The sequence below is a fragment of the Bos javanicus genome, chromosome 10, assembly GCF_032452875.1.
Source record: "Bos javanicus breed banteng chromosome 10, ARS-OSU_banteng_1.0, whole genome shotgun sequence".
Classification (NCBI taxonomy): Eukaryota; Metazoa; Chordata; class Mammalia; order Artiodactyla; family Bovidae; genus Bos; species Bos javanicus.
The window spans coordinates 72641771-72660501 of NC_083877.1; the positions used below are offsets into that span (position 1 = coordinate 72641771).

Consider the following 18731-nt stretch of genomic DNA (forward strand, 5'->3'; position numbering starts at 1 on the left):
ATATACAGACTCCTCAGCCATGTTCTGTCATTTTAGCTTTTGCTTTCCTTTCAGTTTCATCAGTATCACCCCATCTGGATGGGTACTGGACGATTTCAGTACCCATGTAGATAGTCTAACACTTTCATTTCTGTAATTTTTTCTCTTCTAATGATTATATTCTCTTCCTACCTCAGCTACTTATTTCCCTGGTCATACTATTGATCTTGTCTTTACCAAAATTTCATCCCCTCCAAAATCTCATTTTCAAGAATCCACCCTCCAAAAACTACCATCTTTTTAATTTGTTAAAAATTCATTCCCTCAAGTACTCCAACTCTGGCAATTCTTCGCCCCCCACCTGGATTTGAGGTCATTGATATACTACTTTTTGCTCTCTCCTTGACTCTCTTGTCCATATTTCTTCTCTGCATCCAGTTGAAGTTTCTTGTTGTTACAATCATACCCTTGCTCCTCCCTTTCACCATGCTACTTTCCTGGCAAAACTCCAATCATAGTTAAATGTAACAGCCTACCTCACACATGCACCTGTGCAGTTGACTATTCCTGAAGAAGAACATAAAGCCATGCAGATTAATGTCACTGTAATTCAGTGTCTAGTGGATCTGTGATGCTATCATCTAATCCTTATTAACTTCTTCAGTTCATTCACTTGCTTACTGTGCTGTCTAGGAGATGTCTTCTTTCTCTCAGACCTTCAACACATTCTCCTTGATTTCATTCTTAGCTGATAGCTTCACTTTCTTTTTCACTGACGAAACAGAAACCATCGTAAAAGAACTTTATAAGCTCTTACTACCACTTCCACCCACCTGTCTTCACCTGTACCTTATATTCTCTTACTTTGGATGAACTCTCTGTGTTCCTGTCTGAGGCTAGCCCCTCCACTTCTGCTGTGACCCCGTCTGCTCTCACCTACAGTATTCAGCCACTTTCTCCCTTCTCTCTTCTTTTTCATCATCTTTGTACTTTTCTTTCTATGAGTTTACAAATAGATCATAATTTCTTCCACTTAAAAAATGACGCTGCATGCATTCACTATGCTCCATGCCTTCATAGGGGATGATTATCAGGTGGCGCTAGTGGTAAAGAACCTGCCTGCCAGTGCAAGAGACTCAAATTCAATCCCTGGGTCAGGAAGATGATCCCCTCGAAGAATTCATGGCAACCCACTCTAGTATGTTTGCCTGGAGAATCCCATGGACAGAGGAGCCTGGAGGGCCCCAGTCCACAGGGCCGTGAAAAGTCAGACACAACTAAAGCAACTTAGCACACATGCACACTGTCGTAGTAAAGCTCTTGTGAAAATAGTTATCTATACCAGATACCTCCCCTTCCTCTTATTCTCTCTTGAACATTCTTCAGTCAGCCTTTCCCCATTACTACACAGAAATTATTGGACCAGCATCTTACACATTGCTGATCCAGTGGTCAGTTCTGTCTTCGTCTTAGTTGACTGGTCAGCACCACTGGACACAGTTGGTCACACCTTCCTCTGTAAAACGCTTATTCACACTCTCCTGGTTTCCTTCCTGTTTCACAGAATATGCTTTTCCTCTGCTAAATCCTTTTTATCTCCCCGTCTTCTAAACATTGGAGTATCCCTGGTACTGTTCCCCTGATCTCGTTTCTTTTACACTCTTGGGCTCATTACAGCCAGCCCTAAAATTGATACCCCTAGCCTGGATCTCTTCCCTTGAATTTCAGACTCATATCCAACTTCCTCCATGATATTGCCACTTGGATATTTAATATGCTAATGTCAAATTTGCCTCTTTATACTACCAGTCTACACTTTCCACTGTTTTCCTATCTAAGTAAATGATAAACCTTCCTTCTAGTTGCTCAGGCCAAAGACCTTAGAATTATTCTGGACTCTTCTTCTCATACTCCAAATGCAATTTCAAAATGTGAGGAAGTATCTGTCCTATAATTGTGAAAGTAAAATACTGACAAAACAAGTGTGAAGACCGTGATGAAAAGGTATAGAGGCTAACCCTCAATCCAACATTTGTATTAGTATTTACCTACATGAGCTGAAAATTTATGAGCATGGATGTTTATAGCAGCTTTATTTATAATTGTTAGAATTTAGAAGCAACGAAGATGCCCTTCAGTGAGTGAATGGATAAACTGTGGTCCATTCAGTTAATAGAATATATTAACAGCACTTCAGAGAAATGAACTGTCAAGCCTTGAAAGACATGGAGGAATCTTATAAAGGCATCTTGCTAACTGAAAAAGCCAGTGTAAAAAGGCTGCATTCTGTATGGTTCCAACTATATGACACTCTAGGAAGGACAAAACTATGGAGACAATGAGAAGATCAGTAGTTTCCAGGGCTTAAGAAGGAAGGAGGAATGACTAGATGGAAGCATAGATGCAATTTAAGGCAGTTGAGACTGTTCTGTATGATACTATACTGGTAAATACACGTCATTATTCATTTATCAAAACCATAGAATGTGCAGCACCAAGGAGGAACTCTAGTCTATGGATTTGTGGTGATAATGATGTGTCAGTGTAGATTCACTGATGTGACAAATATACCCCTCTGGTGGGGGGTTTTGATAGTGAGTGGGGCTGTGCATGTGTGGGGATAGAATGTGAAAACTATACTTTCCACTCAATTTTGCTCTGAACCTAAAACTGCTGTGAAAATAAAATCTGTTTTTAAAAAACTTAAACAAACTCAGAGGGAAAGAGGAAACAGAGATAATTCACAGACCAGATGAAAACTTTAAAAACTATATTTAATAGCTTCAGAGAACCAAAAGAAGATATTACATCATTGAAATAAGGACAAGAAATTATTTCAAACATATAGTAAGAGTATAAGAGTCCCAGATGTTAGAAATGAAATTTAAAATTAATTTAGTAGCTGGGTTGAAAAGAGTTAAGGAAATTTCCTGAGGGGAAATAAAAAGACAAGGAGCTTGAAAATGGGAGAAAAAATATAAGAAAATGAGAGGATCGGTCCAGGAGGTTCAGCATGCAAATAATAAGAATTCCATGAAAACAGAAAAATTAGATGATAGAAAATTATCAACAAAACAATACAAGCAAAGTTTGTAACTGAAAGAAATTAGTTTCCAGATTGAGAGAATTTTTCCTGGTAACCAGTGTAATAATTATAAAAGAATTCATATCAAGATGTATCTTTATGAAAAATTAGAATACAGTTATAAAGAGACTATACTGAAAGCTTCAGAGAGGAGAAACAAACAATTCTCATGCAAAGAGTCGAAAACTATAATGACAAAAGACTTCCCAGGAAGAACTATAAATAAGACTATAGAGCAATACCTGCAGAATTCTTGAGGCAAATGATCTCAGTATAGAATGCTACATCCTGCCAAACTATTATTTACAGGTAGGATAATGACATAAAAGACTCAAAAAATTATCTCCTATACACTCTTATGTAATGAGCAATGGAGGATGCCACTTACCAAAAAGTTCAGTTCAGTTCAATCACTCCCTTGTGTCCAACTCTTTGAAACCCCATGGACTGCGGCATGCCAGGCTTCCCTGTCCATCACCAACTTCCAGAGCCTGCTCAAACTCATGTCTATTAGGTTGGTGATGCCATCCAACCATCTCATCCTCTCAACCATGTCACCTTTCCTCCTGCCTTCAATCTTTCCCAGCATCAGGGTCTTTTCCAATGCGTCAGTTCTTTGCATCAGGTGGCCAAAGTATTGGAGTTTCAGCTTCAGTGTCAGTCCTTCCAATGAATATTCAGGACTGATTTCCTTTAGGATTCACTGGTTGGATCTCCTTGCTGTCCAAAGGACTCTCAGGAGTCCTCTCTAACACCACAGTTCAAAAGCATCAATTCAGTGCTCAGCTTACCACAATTAGGTGGTACCAAAAAAATTAGGGATCCAGCACAAGGGAGAGGCTCCTTGGTGGCTCAGACAGTAAAAAACCCACCTGTTCAATCCCTGGGTTGGGAAGATCCCCCGGAGAAGGGAATGGTGACCCACTCCAGTATTCTTGCTTGGAGAATCCCATGAACCGAGGAGCCTGGTGGGCTGCAGTCCATGGGGTTGCAAAGAGTTGGACACGACTGAGCAACTTACACACACAGCACAGGGGAGAAGTGGAGGGAATTCCCAGGACAACAGCCAAACAGCAGGTCTGAGAGCTCCCTGCAGGTTGAAGTAGTTCTTTTTACAAAGGCGCAGTCAGCTTTCCAGGTCATGCTTGCCTTCAGGATTTTGTTCAGGATGGAAATCATTTTCTTTTTCTTCTTCCTGAAGGGAGTGCCTTTCTCATTTGTCTGTCTAGCTCTGATTTGTACTAACAGTACCTGTTAGATTAGCAGTAGATTAGCAGTCAGACCTGGCTGTTACAGAAGTCTAAGAATCAAATAGTGGAAGATTGAAGCAAGGTATTAACAAAGAGAATAAAAGGGGAAAAAAAGCAAGTTAAGAAACTTGGCGAAGTTAGACTGAATGTGGAGGAGGGCCTGTCTGAGGATATCTCCCAGATTTCTGACACAGGCCACTGGATTAATGATAGTGTCATTAATGGTCATAAGAACACAGCAGGAGATGCTAGTTCAAAATAAAAATGAGTTCAGTTTTGGATATGTGCACTCTGAAGTAAAATTAGATGGACCAGTCCTAGAAGTGAAGCCCAGGATAGAGGCTCATTCATTCATCCTATACTCATTTATCTGTGAGGATTACAGAGATAAATGACTTCCTTCCTTCCCTTAAAAAAGCTCATAATCTAGAAGGGGAGACATACATAAGCAAATGATTTATAATGTAGTGTGAGCATTTAAATATGAGCAAGGTATAATGATAGCTCGGAGGAGAGAATGTTTTGCTTTGTCTCAGTGGGGGGTGAGGGGGGTGGTGAGGGTCAGCCAGTATTGGGAGGACCGAGCTAAAAAGGAATTTGACCAATAGACAAGGCAAGAGAGAATATTCCCGCACATACAAAGGTACATACTGAATATTTTACCCACCATACTAAAACTAGTTCACTATTATTTATGCATAAGACACAAAGAAGAAAATGAAACTGAATAAATAGACAAGTGTCAGATCTTAAGGAATTTGGAGCTTTTGCTGAGGCCGTGAGAAGTCACTGAGGTGGTTGGAAAAGAGTCAAAGTAGATACTAGGATTCACCAATTGTTGTTTCCAAAGAGAATTTTGATCCTTCTGAGAGCCCACTGAGAAAGAGAACATAGTCTCCTATCTTCTTCTTTCTAACGGTTACAATTCTTTTACGAGGATTTTATTTTTTAGCAATAATGAGGAAATAAAGAGTAAAATGACCCCCTTGCCCTCCCCATTCTTTTTTTAATGAAACATGGTAGAGTGGTGATTTGAAATCCATCACAGCACCCTCTTTTTTAAAAAAAAAATCAAAATGCTTCTTTTATTACCTAAAGTGAATTCCTATAGGTATTATAACCTACTTGTGGTGGGCTAAGTTAGTTCAGTTCGGTTCAGTTGCTCAGTCGTGTCCGACTCCTTGAGACCCCATGGACTGCAGCGTGCCAGGCTTCCCTGTCCATCACTAACTCCCAGAGCCTACTCAAACTAATGTCCATCGCTAAGTAAAGGTGCCCCCAAAACATATCCAGATTCTAATCCCTGTGAATGTTACCACTGATGGCAAAAAAGGGACTTTGCGAGGGCGACTATTCTGTGGACTCAGTGCAGTTACCTGGTCACAGAGAGAGAGCTCAGACAGCAGCAGAGAAGGCAATTATAACCACAGAGGCAGAGATGGGAGTGATCTGGCCACAAATCAAGTCAGGCCAGCTGTCACTGGAAGCTGGAAGAGGCAAGGAATAGCTTTCCTCTAGGGCCTCTACAGAAACTGTAGCCTTGCTGCTACCTTGATGCTGACCCAGTGAGACTGATTCTGGCCTTCTGACCTCCAGAATTACGAGAGAATAAATTTCTGCTCTTTTAAGTCACCAAATTTGTGATACTTTGTTACGCAGCCATAGGAAACCAATACAGTACTTAAAATTAATATAATGCCGTATAGCAAAGTAAAGGAGAGGCAAAAACAAAATAAACGCTGTAAGTGATATGATTTTTCTAAATGGGAAACAGTTTTTGGCAAAGTTCCAAACAAAACCAAACGTAGTAATTATGTTCCTGGAAATTTTAGTGTGTATTGAAAGCATTAGCCATTGTTTCCTCAGCCTCTACCAAACAGAGGGTGTTTAATAAAAGCTGGGTATGTGGGTGATGATGGATGGATGGATTAGAGCTACAGAGGGATTCTATTTTAAAAGTTCCAAATTTAACACACAGGCAGAAATTACATATGTCAGAAGTATCTTTGAAAATTTATTGTATAGTTTATAAAATAAAGTGTACAAATTTACATGGTGGACACCAAGATACCATTTCTCAATAAAGCTGAGAGCCTTTTATTTTCCCCCCACATTAGTCTGGGTACTGTGTGAAGGCTTTGGATCTCTTTAGGGTCCCATTCAGCACTGAGATGTTCTCATTGTGAGAGCAAATGAAACTGAAACTGATTGAAAGACAGTAGATTCCTATTTCCTATCTCAGTGCTCATAGTATTTATTTATTGTTTGGTATGATAGCTGCCCACACTACTTATAATTTTGTATCTTTTTCTTGGGATTAATGAGCATAGTTCAGTATTCCCACAATTAATTAAGTGGGCTGATTATGGGACTCCATTTTCAGTGAATGGTGGTCTTGTCTCATCCTTTCTTCTGGTAAGTACTCATCTTGCCTAGATTTTTCTCCCCCAGGGGCATGTGGCAGTGTCTAAAGACCCTGGTGGCTCACACAGTAAAGAATCCGCATGCAAGGCAGGAGACCTGGGTTTGATCCCTGGGTTGGGAAGATCCCCTGGAGAAGGGCATGGCAAACCACTCTAGTATTCTAGCCTGGAGAATCCCCATGGACAGAGGAGCCTGGTGGGCTACAGTCCATGGGGTCGCAAAGAATCAGACATGACTGAACAACTAAGCACCAAGACATTTCTGGTTGTCAAGGCCGAGAATTGGTGGGCAGGGTGAGGTGCTGCTGGCATCTCGTGAGGCCAGGGACGCTACTAAACCTGCCGCAGTGCACACAACAGCCCCCTCTGCAAACACTTATCCAGGTCCAAAGTATCAGCAGGGCAGGATGAGAAAACCTGAGCTAGACTGTATGTGTACTCTGCTTTTGTCATGACCCCTTTGTATTGTCTTACTTGATGGCAGAATGTTTCCTGTAGCAGAACTGAACTTTTGTTAGTGGGCTGCAGGGAAGGATGGGTATAAGTCTTTGCAGGATTAAACATATTTTTAAATGAACCTCCTCTTTTAATTTTATCAAGGTAATAACAGTCACACACATGTGGATGTACATGCCATGTGTATATGTGTGTGTGCACTTATGCAGGAGGACTTGGAACACTTTCCTGCCCATTCTTCCCCACCTCTAGTTCCATTTTCCAGAGTTCACAGCATTTAGAGTTTTGCTTTGACTTCTGTTGGGGAGTTACCTCTCTAAGTGTAAATCATATTCTTCTACTGTTATTTATTGATTTAAGATATTATTTGTTGACACCTCGTTATGTAAGGTGAGGATTTAGCTTGAGTACACTAGTCCTTCTTCTAATTGTTGTTAGTTTATATTCAATAATTCTTTTTCTGATTATTTGTGACTCTAAACAATACATTTAAAGTTTTGTTTTTGTTTCTTAGATGGTGTTTTACTCTGCTGCGCTGCATATATATATACTTGTATATATACTGTGCTTGCTTTCCCCTGTTGTCTATTTCCCGTCGTCCTTCTACTGTACTCTGATATTGTCAAGGTTGACAATATTTACTTTCTGTTTTATAATCTATCTTAAGTCATTAATGTTTTATGAATAAGTTGAGTCTAAAGTTGGAAAACCAATGAATAGCATTTATAGGATATAACCATGTAAATCCAGTTCACTGAAGAACCATGTGGTATGTTGGGACCCTAGAACTTTCTCTATGCCTGCAGGTATCTCACTTCTGTGACACTGAAAGGAGTATGTTCTTTGTACTCTCGCATTCTATTTTCTTTTACTACAAGTGCTCTAAAATCATGCCACATTTAGTTGGTAAACTGACATTTAAGTACACATTAAGAAAGATCAGAAGTGGTGGCACAGTTGCATAGGGGATATTCAATAAATGAATGGCCTGTGTGACACTATTAGGGAGAAAAAAGACAAGAGGAAAATGAAGGAAAGCACAAGAAAGAAAAGAATTTCAAAATAAGAGTGCATTCCAAATGGCCTGTTTTCTGAGGGTTGAACTGTATTTGAATAACTCACGTCCCTCACTCCAGTTCCAAAGATAATATTGCTGCTGCTGAAACTTGGGCTTTGTACTGTAACCAGAGTTTATTAATTGTCCTATTTCATTGAGGAAAAAATGCAAAGCAGACAGAACACTGGAGTAACTAGCTGGAAATATTCCACTGCTACATGGGAAGCAGCTTTCCAAATGATTCCTGTGGAGGCCAAACTCTCGGTCTAGCCAAAATAGCACTAAAGTGTGCCTTGATGGTACATTAAAGAAGAAAATTTTCCCCAATTTACTTGATTCAGATTTACAGCCTTTCTGCCCCCTCAAAGACATAGCATTGATTTCTTTAATATAAAAAACTAATTTCCTAAAATAGATTGCTAGTAACTGCTTTCAGTTATTTATTTAGAGAGGATTGTGCCAAGTATTGCTTGTTTGAATTCCTGTAAAAGGCTGAATTAATTTCATAATTTTCATAATTAATGTTATTCCTCTTCTGTAAGAATTTGCTATTAGTGTGACTGGTCATTACCATATCTTGTTTTGATAGCTCTCAAAGCATTTTTAACATTATAAATAAGGTATTACAACACTGATCGTATATTTTGCTTTATAGATCATATTTGATAAAACCTTTTGTTTTTCACTTAATATTGACATTTTTCATTTTATTCTAAACATAGCTTTTAATGGCTACATATTATTCTACTAGATATACCTACCATAATTTACTTAACCAGTTTACCATCATTGAGCATTTAGGTATTCTTTGTTTTCAATGTAATAATGCATAATGAGTTACATCTGTATACATGTATGCATGCTCATACGTAATGAGTATTTTTGCATACAGTGATTTCTCTGATATTAGCCTTATTTCCTAAGATGCACACTCCCAGGGGTCAAATATTATAAATGTTTTCAAGGTTCGTTTTTGAGATTACATTCTGAAGTCAGTTCCAATTTACACATAATTGTCCAAATGATAGAAAAGAATTTTAAAAGTATTTCACAATTGTTTTGGTTTATGTGTCAAAATGATCCAAAAAACTGTTAAAAAGTAAATATGTGGAGATAAAGCATTTGGCTGACTATGTACATATTTTATTTTAGCAATGCCTCAATATTAGGCCAGAAGCCATTATTCATACTCATGATGTCTCAAACATGGAAAAGTACTTCTGATTTTTGCAACATAAAAGAAGTAAGATGACAGTTACGGAACTGAATGACTAGCCAGATCTGCTGACTTGAAAAATAGAATTAGGATTTGAACATAATAGTCAGTCTCTATTTAAAAGTCTAAACCTTTTTTCACTCTGAATTTGGGGCTCTGCTATATTGAGAGATATTTTTAAAAAACTAGAAAATAATAGAGAATTAATTTGAGGTTGCTAAGATGTATGCCACTGTTGTCTGAAGTTGCAGTTACAGTATCTTCATTAAGCTGTTAGTGTGGTTATATTTTCTGGAGTAATGTTCTAATTTAAAGATTAAGACTAAGTGCTAAGTGTTTAATTTATTTAAATTTAGGTAATTGAAATATCAATTCTTTGGGGATTATTTCAGTATTATTTTTGCCTAAAGCAAAGTTACTTGCTTTAAAAAATTTTTATTTATTTATTTATTTTTAATAGAAAGATAATTGCTTTACTGTATTGCACTGGTTTCTACCAAACATCAATGTGAATCAGCCATAGGTTTACCCATGTCCCCTTCCACTTGAACATCCCTCCCACCTCCCGCCCCATCCCACCCCTCTTGTTATCCAGCCCCCGTTTGAGTTTCCTGAGTCACACAGCAAATTCCCACTGGCTATCTATTTTACATATGGTAATGGATGTTTCCATATTACTCTCTCCATACCTCCCATCCTCTCCTCCTTTTCTTTTCATGAAAAGTTACTTGCTTTTCATATTTACTAATATACAATTTATGGGGCTCTCTAGGTGGTGCAGTGGTAAAGAAGCCACCTGCCAATGCAATAGATGCAAAGAGAAGTGGGTTCTATCCCTGAGTTGAGAAGATCCCCTGGAGTAGCAAATGACAACCTGTTTCAGTATTCTTGCCATACTTGTTTTCTCCTATTTAAAAGTGAAACAAATCCTAGCTACATTTTTTGAAGATTATTATCTTGATAACTTGCTCCCTGACAAAGAAACTAGTGCAAAATAGGTAATTTTTAAAGCAAGTTATGTGATATATTTCCATGCATAACACTGAAAGCCTCCTTGCTTTAAGCCCTTGGAAGGAAAGTTTTTCTTTAAACAACACTTTCAACTCTAATATGAAAGAGGGATGCTGAAAATGAACACTGATGTTCCTTTAATCTCATGCTTCATAGTGACAAATCAGAGACCTTCTGAAGACTTGGTTCACATACACATAGTATGTAACAAAATTCCCTTCCCAATGTCAAATCAGAAGCTAATATTTAGAGCTTGTTCTGGTTGAATATATAAAACCAAGCCTTTGGAATGTTAAATATAAAAAATTGTGTCCCTATAAATAACATTATTACTTAATTATGTTTAGGAACTTTGAAACAAACTTGTAAAGATTTATTGGTTGAAATAATTAATAATTTTTGTGATGACATTCACTTTAGAACATATGTATTTGGAAAAATAGAATTTGGGCATTTCAAGTAGAGGAAAAAATTCCAGATCTCAGTTTTTTAACTTTTTAAAAAATTTTTATGTTTAAAATATGTCTACAATCTGCCCCTCTAGGATTATTCTAGGAAATTATTCTAGGAAATCTTTCACTGTTAAAGCATGAAGGTTCCTACTTGTAATTAAATTATATATTCCAAATCCCAAATTAAATTGTCCTTGCCCACTGTTGAGCAGTGTGTAAATACATTTTAAAAAATAGCTGTGTCTGGGACTTCCCCTGCGGTCCAGTGCTTAATACTCCATGCTCCCAATGCAGGGGGCACAGCTTTGATCCCTGGTCAGGGAGCTAAGATCCTTTATGCCACATGACCCAGCTAAAAAAAATTAAAATATTAAATAAAAATTAAAAATAAGTATGTCATGCAAAAAGTTCTAAATTCTTTGATCAACCCTGATAATAGATTATAATTTTAAAATGTTAAAAAAATTTTTGTTCTTAAGTAAAACTTATTTTTTTAAGCATTTCACTGTGTTCTTTCTAACTTTGTAGTTATAACATGAAAAGACCACATATGGTTTTCAAAATGCTTATGTTTGCATACTTGATGAACTTTGTTCACCTTATAGCATGTTTAAAAAACTGATAATTAGAAGATCATGTCACTTAAGAGCTAAACAGTGCTAAAAGATGAAAGTATACAGTTTTTTGTTAATATAGTGATAGCTTAAAGAAACCCATGTATATCTTGAGAGGATATGTTAAAAACTTGGTTTAAGAAATGATGATCCATATCTTTGATTCAATAGGAAATGTGTGATGTTATTATTAAGTCTTAGTATCTACTAACCTGCCTTTTTTTGGCATAAGCACTGAAAAGTTAAGGACTTCTCAGAATTTGTTGTTGTTCAGCCAGTAAGTTGTGTCTGACTCCCTCAACCCCATGAACTAACCTTAGCGCGCCAGGCTTCCCTGTCCGTCACTATCTCACAGAGTTTGCTCACATTCATGTGCATTGAGTTGGCGATGCTATCCAATCATCTCATCCTCTGCCACTCGCTTCTTCTCTTGCCCTCAATCTGTCTCAGCATCAGGGTCTTTTCCAATAAGTCGGCTCTTTGCATCAGGTGGCCAAAGTATTGGAGCTTCAGCTTCAGTCCTTCCAATGAATATTCAGGGTTGATTTCCTTTGGGATTCACTGGTTTGATCTCCTTGCAGTCCAAGGGACTCTCTAGAGTCTTCTCCAGCACTGCAATTCGGACGCATCAATTTTTGGCACTCAGCCTTCTTGATGGTCCACCTCACATCCATACATGACTACTGGAAAAACCATAGCTTTGATTTAGGATTATATAAACATTTTTAATTCTCTTATTTTTACCTATGGTATCATTAATTTTAACATGAAACTCCCATTTAAGGACAAATTTGGTTCTTTTATGAGCCTGTTAATTTTCATCTTTCTGTGATCACACCTCTAGAACATGTGGAATGAAAATGTAATTTCATACTCTCTATGATGAGAAAGAAAATATATTCCCTTATTGCAGGATGAAGGTATTGTTTCCATCTGAATATATTATATCCTAGGTAGCCTGTAAAAGTGAATGTCTCTGAAAGTATGATTTAGCTTTTATACTTTAGTAAGATTTATTTACATAGACAGTTTTTAGAAACTGTTGTCAATGAAAATTAATATTGGACAATGTAGTCTGTGAGTACTGTTTAGTGAGAAGTGGATTGTTCTTGAGTAATTATTATTTGAATTATTGCAACCTGGGTAGTTAGACAACCTTAGGAATTGCTTAACTCTATAAGAGGACATTGTCTTTATGGATCATAAGTTTTCAACTTTCCCCCAAGTCAGTACTTCAGCTTTAAATTTAATGTGATTGTCGAATAGCTGGGCTTCCCTAGTGGCTCTGACGGTAAAGAATCCCCTTGCAGTGCAGGACACCTGGGTTCGATCCCTGGGTTGGGAAGATCCCCTGGAGGAGGGCAGGGCAACCTACCGTGGTATTCTTCCCTGGAGAATCCCCATGGCGGGCTACAGTCCGTGGGGTCGCAAAGAGTCGAACATTTCTGAGTGACTAAGCTTAGCACACAGCACATCGAATAGCTGTAGGTAGCAGTGGAATAGCTTTCTTCCATGTAAGACTTGGTACACAGACGGAATTGTGTAAAAATAACAATTATGATTTCTCTCAACAGCTGTGACATCTTATGAGGATCTTGGACTCTTTGCATTTGGATTACCTGGAAAGGTAATTTTTTTTCTCCTTGCTGTATTCAAAATCCTGAAAGGCAGTTTTTCCCTTCCATTTCCAGTTAGAAAAGACAAGTATATATAGGAGGAAGAAATTAAGGGAATAAAAGGAAACTAAAGTGAAGAAAAGGAATGATGGGAGCAGGAAGAGAAAGAAGAAATCTCTATGACCTTCCTAAAAATGCATTGATAAATATAATTCAACACTTAAATTTTTTAGTGTTTTTTATTCTAATGAAGGGGAGCAGTGACTTATAATTTTAAATCAATACAATGGCCTGTTTTAACATTTTGTGATTAATGTTGATTAGATTATATTTGAATTCTCATGAAGACTGAACAAGACAGATGCATGGAATTAACCTTATAGCATGTTTATAAAATTGATAATTAGAAGATCATGTCATTTAAGAGCTGAATAGTGCTAAAAGATGATCCTTCATTTATAAGTGAGGAAATTAAGGCCTAGAGAAGGGAAAGGGCCTATTTGTCTATAATTACTCAAGCCAGTATGGAACCATAGGACTCCAGACTCAAAATCTATTACTTTTCCTCCCCAGAATAAGAGGAATAACAACAGTATTTATGGGGCATTCATTTGTGGTAGGCATGCTAAACTAGTTTAGTTAAACTAATTACCTGTCTTCTTCCACAGATAATCTGGAGTTAAATATTATTGTTAGTGTTTTAATAATTATTTTTGTTTCTGAAGAGCTATCATACTTCTAAAACCCATTTATATGTTTATTCCAAACAGAGCTTTTTCTTTGCATTTTGTAAATCTGTTGTTTGTGTTTTTTGTTTGTTTTTAATCTAAAAGGATGCTATTTTGTTGTCGGCTGAACTAACCTTTAAGAATTAAGTCTGAGAGGAAAAAGATACAGCTATGTAATGAGGGGCGGGAGATGTGTATTTGCATTCAAATTAACTTTGTATTTAAAGTACAAAAGAGAATATTTAAATCATGTTATATAGTCTCATGGTTTGGATCCTTATAGCCTGAAATTTGAACTAAATGGAGACTATGTCACTTTTGAGGGTAAAGATTTTTGTTAATCATCCTTGGTAACAATTTTTCTTGAAGATCAGGATGTTTGTTATAATTAAGATCAATTTCCTGCATCCAGTTTAATCAAGGGAGAAGAAGAAAATATTACTTATATAAGAAAACTAATTAATTTAATACAATCTATGAACATGACTGAGCATCATCACTGTTATTTCACATTAGTATTTCCTTTGTTCCTTGGATAGCACCAGAGTCTACAAGAAGAACATGGATTATTGAGAGTGCCCTTTTCCTACACTCTAGAGTAGCTGCATTATCATCTTAGTATATGCACACAGTTTTTAGTAGGCAGATACACAGACAGAGAATACTATAAATGAAGAGCTATTTGTTTGTTTAATATTTTCTCTCAACTTCCAGAGTTGGGTTGAAACTTTCCTATTTCCTTCTTCCCAGATGTTACATGAGTATAGTTGGGTTGAAACTTTCCTATTTCCTTCTTCCCAGATGTTACATGAGTATAGTTGGGTTGAAACTTTCCTATTTCCTTCTTCCCAGATGTTACATGAGTATAGATATGACATATGATAGGGTCACATTATTCTGAAGTTAAATATTTTTGAAGTGATTTGAACCTTTTAGGAAAACTGTTTTAATTGTCTATACATGGTTTATGTGCTTGGCAAACATTTATTGAGCAAATACCATGTGGCCATGCACTGCACCAGGCATGAGAAAGACAGGTAGATGGGTAGGTATATTGACTGTCTAGATCAAAAATGCTTCAACTGAGCCAGAAAATGGGAAAATACTCATCAACACATTGATATTATTGCTTTTTGCAGTATATTCATAGAAAAATCCAAATTTCGTGTGTGACTGACAACAGATATTAATTGCATATGAAAGACGGTGTACAGAAATTTCACAAAAGTCTTTTCACAAATAACTGTGACATTTTGGAACTAATTTTTAAATGGGATGGCATGTAAAGGTTTTTCTGGAGAATATTAGAATGATAATTATCATATCTTCAAAGACATCTTCCCAGATGTTTCTATCATTAGCCTTGCTTTCCAAGACCTCCATGTCTTGATGACTTAGTTTGTTCCCAGGATCAGATCAGATCAGTCGCTCAGTCGTGTCCGACTCTTTGCGACACCATGAATCGCAGCATGCCAGGCCTCCCTGTCCATCACCAACTCCTGGAGTTCACTCAGACTCACCTACATCGAGTTAGTGATGCCATCCAGCCATCTCATTCTCTGTCGTCCCCTTTTCCTCCTGCCCCCAATCCCTCCCAGCATCAGAGTCTTTTCCAAGGAGTCAACTCTTCGCATGAGGTGGCCAAAGTACTGGAGTTTCAGCTTTAGCATCATTCCTTCCAAAGAAATCCCAGGGCTGATGTCCTTCAGAATGGACTGGTTGGGTCTCTTTGCAGTCCAAGGGACTCTCAAGAGTCTTCTCCAACACCACAGTACAAAAGCATCAATTCTTCGGTGCTCAGCCTTCTTCACAGTCCAACTCTCACATCCATACATGACCACAGGAAAAACCATAGCCTTGACTAGACGAACCTTTGTTGGCAAAGTAATGTCTCTGCTTTTGAATATGCTATCTAAGCGTCTTTTAATTTCATGGCTGCAGTCACCATCTGCAGTGATTTTGGAGCCCAGAAAAATAAAGTCTGACACTGTTTCCACTGTTTCCCCATCTATTTCCCATGAAGTGGTGGGACCGGATGCCATGATCTTCGTTTTCTGAACGTTGAGCTTTAAGCCAACTTTTTCACTCTCCACTTTTACTTTCATCAAGAGGCTTTTGAGTTCCTCTTCACTTTCTGCCATAAGGGTGGTGTCATCTGCATATCTGAGGTTATTAATATTTCTCCTGGCAATCTTGATTCCAGTTTGTGTTTCTTCCAGTCCAGGATTTCTCATGATGTACTCTGCATATAAGTTAAATAAGCAGGGTGACAATATACAGCCTTGACGAACTCCTTTTCCTATTTGGAACCAGTCTGTTGTTCCATGTCCAGTTCTAACTGTTGCTTCCTGACCTGCATTCAAATTTCTCAAGAGGCAGATCAAGTAGTCTGGTATTCCCATCTCTTTCAGAATTTTCCACAGTTTATTGTGATCCACACAGTCAAAGGCTTTGGCATAGTCAATAAAGCAGAAATAGATGTTTTTCTGGAACTCTCTTGCTTTTTCCATGATCCAGGGGATGTTGGCAATTTGATCTCTGGTTCCTCTGCCTTTTCTAAAACTAGCTTGAACATCAGGAAGGCAAATGGAATTCCTAGGAGAAGAAGGGTGATCTCTTTCCAGTCCATGCACGACTGAATGATCTTAGATAGCTAGTCAGCTCCAGACATACATTGGAAGTATAGATTCACCAAGATTTAAGTGATTGAAAGGCCCGAGTGGAAGCAGAATATTTAATCATTTCTTCTGAGTACATCTGATGACCAAGAATGGATAAAGTGCCGTCTTGTATTTCCCAGGAATCTCATCAAAGATCACAAGTTAGCAAGGCTCAGGCATATTTTGTTTGGCTCAAATCTTTTTTTTATTTTTAGCTGATTGCCAACTAAGAGTTATGACATTTTGAAAGAATTCCGTTTCTGACTTTCCTTGAACAATCAGAAGATCTAGCTACATTGGATTCACATTCTCACATGTCGGCAACTGGCCAGAGCTGTATAACAGCTGCCACATTTTGAAAGAGGAGAAATTCTCCAATGTATTAAGGTCTTCACTACCTCCTATTGTCTTATACTCAGCCCACTGTGTGTTACTGAGTTTAAAATGCTTCGGTTTTCAGATACGTGGGCTCTAGAGTTTTCTGCTCTAGAATTAATTTATCCCTGCAACAAGGCTCCCATGTTCAAGGCTTGGTGTTTGCCAAGCTGATACACTCTGAAGATTATATTTCCCTTTATACAATACAGCATTGGCACAACACACCTCAAGCTGTTTCAGTATGCCTAGCAAAGCAATGTGATATAACCAATTAAAAAAAAAAAAAAAAGACCAAATTAAAAAAAATGAGACCAAATAAATTCAACTTCAATTCTTTGGTACTTTGATAACCATTGATTCCCTAGCTTTTTAACACTTTTAACTGTTTTAAAAATAGCTGCCAAGGAAACTTACAAAAGTGTGCTTTATAGTAACCATGGAACTATTAAAGAAAGGCTTTTTATGTGATGATTATTAGTTTTATATATTACAAATAGCTGGCAGAGTGTGTTCTTTTCAGTTTCTCTTCACTCAATTTCTGCATCTGTTTTCAAGTAATAGTTATTGAATTTTAATAAAATACCAATCCTTTTATATTGTTTCCCCTTTCATCTTCTGAATACATTTGTTCTTTTATAGGTGATGGTGGCGAGCACCATAATAATTCAGAACATTGGAGGTAAGCAATTGCAAGTGCACAGCTTATGCCTAGACGTGGTGGAAACGATTTCCTCCTTTGGTTTCTTGCTTGCTACGGGTCCAGCAGGGAACCTAAACCTCTATAGACATAGGTATCTCAGAAGCCCTGTGTGTTGACCTATTAGTCTTTCTTTTTTAAAAGATCCTTTTTAGCAGCCCTTGTAGGACAATAGCTTCTAAATTCAGCTGCAGCCAAACCCTTGCTTTCAATCTTGTTATTAGGTCTGTAGCACACCTCTGAAGCGCTGGTTTTCTGTAGTTGTGGTAGTGGTGAAGTACAGCTTGGAAAAACTCTCCAGGTGATTCTGGGGTAGTTCCCCTCTATTTTTGTCCTGATCACCTGCTGTGATGTATACTGCTTTAGAAGGAGGGATGTTCCATGGCTGTGAACAGTCATGTGTAGAAAGGCAATCTCCTTTTGTAAGCACGAAATCGAAAATGACCATGTGGTGTACAAAATAAATATGCTTGAGACAAATAAGTATTCTCACATTTTTTGGAATTCCCTATTTTCCCATTTAAAAAAAAAAATGATCTGGTATCAAGAACTACAGAAACAAAAAGTACTGTTAAGTTAATTATTGATCATTATTGACTAAATGTATTAAACATTTAAATCCAAAATCCTATGGGAATCATATTTGTATATGTTGTAAAGAAGTTACCATGCTGAACAATGTCTTAATTTTCTTTTACCATTTACTTGAGTGCTAAATAAATGTTTTTAATGTAAAGTTAAATACACAGAGTTAATATGATTACTAAGAACCATCAATCACAGTCTGTATTTTATGTAGAATTTTCAACTCAGGAATTTCGATCTGAATTTGTGGCTATGGCAAATGCCTGCTGCTGTATTCTCAGTATCCTTCACCCAGATCACTTCCTTGTCCTCTGAGCTGGTTTGCAACTGTTATTGTTCCTGACTCTTTTAGCACTTGCTGTTAGGTCGAAGTTACCTCTGTATATGCATTCTTCCCCCACTATTATTATCAGCTCCTCCAAGTCAAGTATTAGTCTCATTTTTTTTTTTTTTTGTATTCCCAAAACCTAGCACAATATTTGGGACTTGATAAACCTTTTTTTCAACTAAATATTAGCTGAATA

The 18731-nt window shown here is 37.4% G+C and overlaps 1 protein-coding gene across 3 annotated transcripts in view; it reads left to right on the plus strand.

Moving 5' to 3' along the window:
• The window catches only part of SLC38A6 (solute carrier family 38 member 6), a 70131-nt gene that overhangs the window by 6989 nt on the left and 44411 nt on the right, over window positions 1-18731 (plus strand). For 2 of the 3 annotated variants that reach the window (XM_061429060.1, XM_061429059.1), the window contains 2 exons: window positions 13118-13170; window positions 17565-17604. In XM_061429060.1, coding sequence (XP_061285044.1) covers window positions 13118-13170; window positions 17565-17604 — 93 coding nt within the window. The remainder of the gene's footprint in view (window positions 1-13117; window positions 13171-17564; window positions 17605-18731) is intronic. The other variant, XM_061429061.1, reaches the window with a different exon arrangement.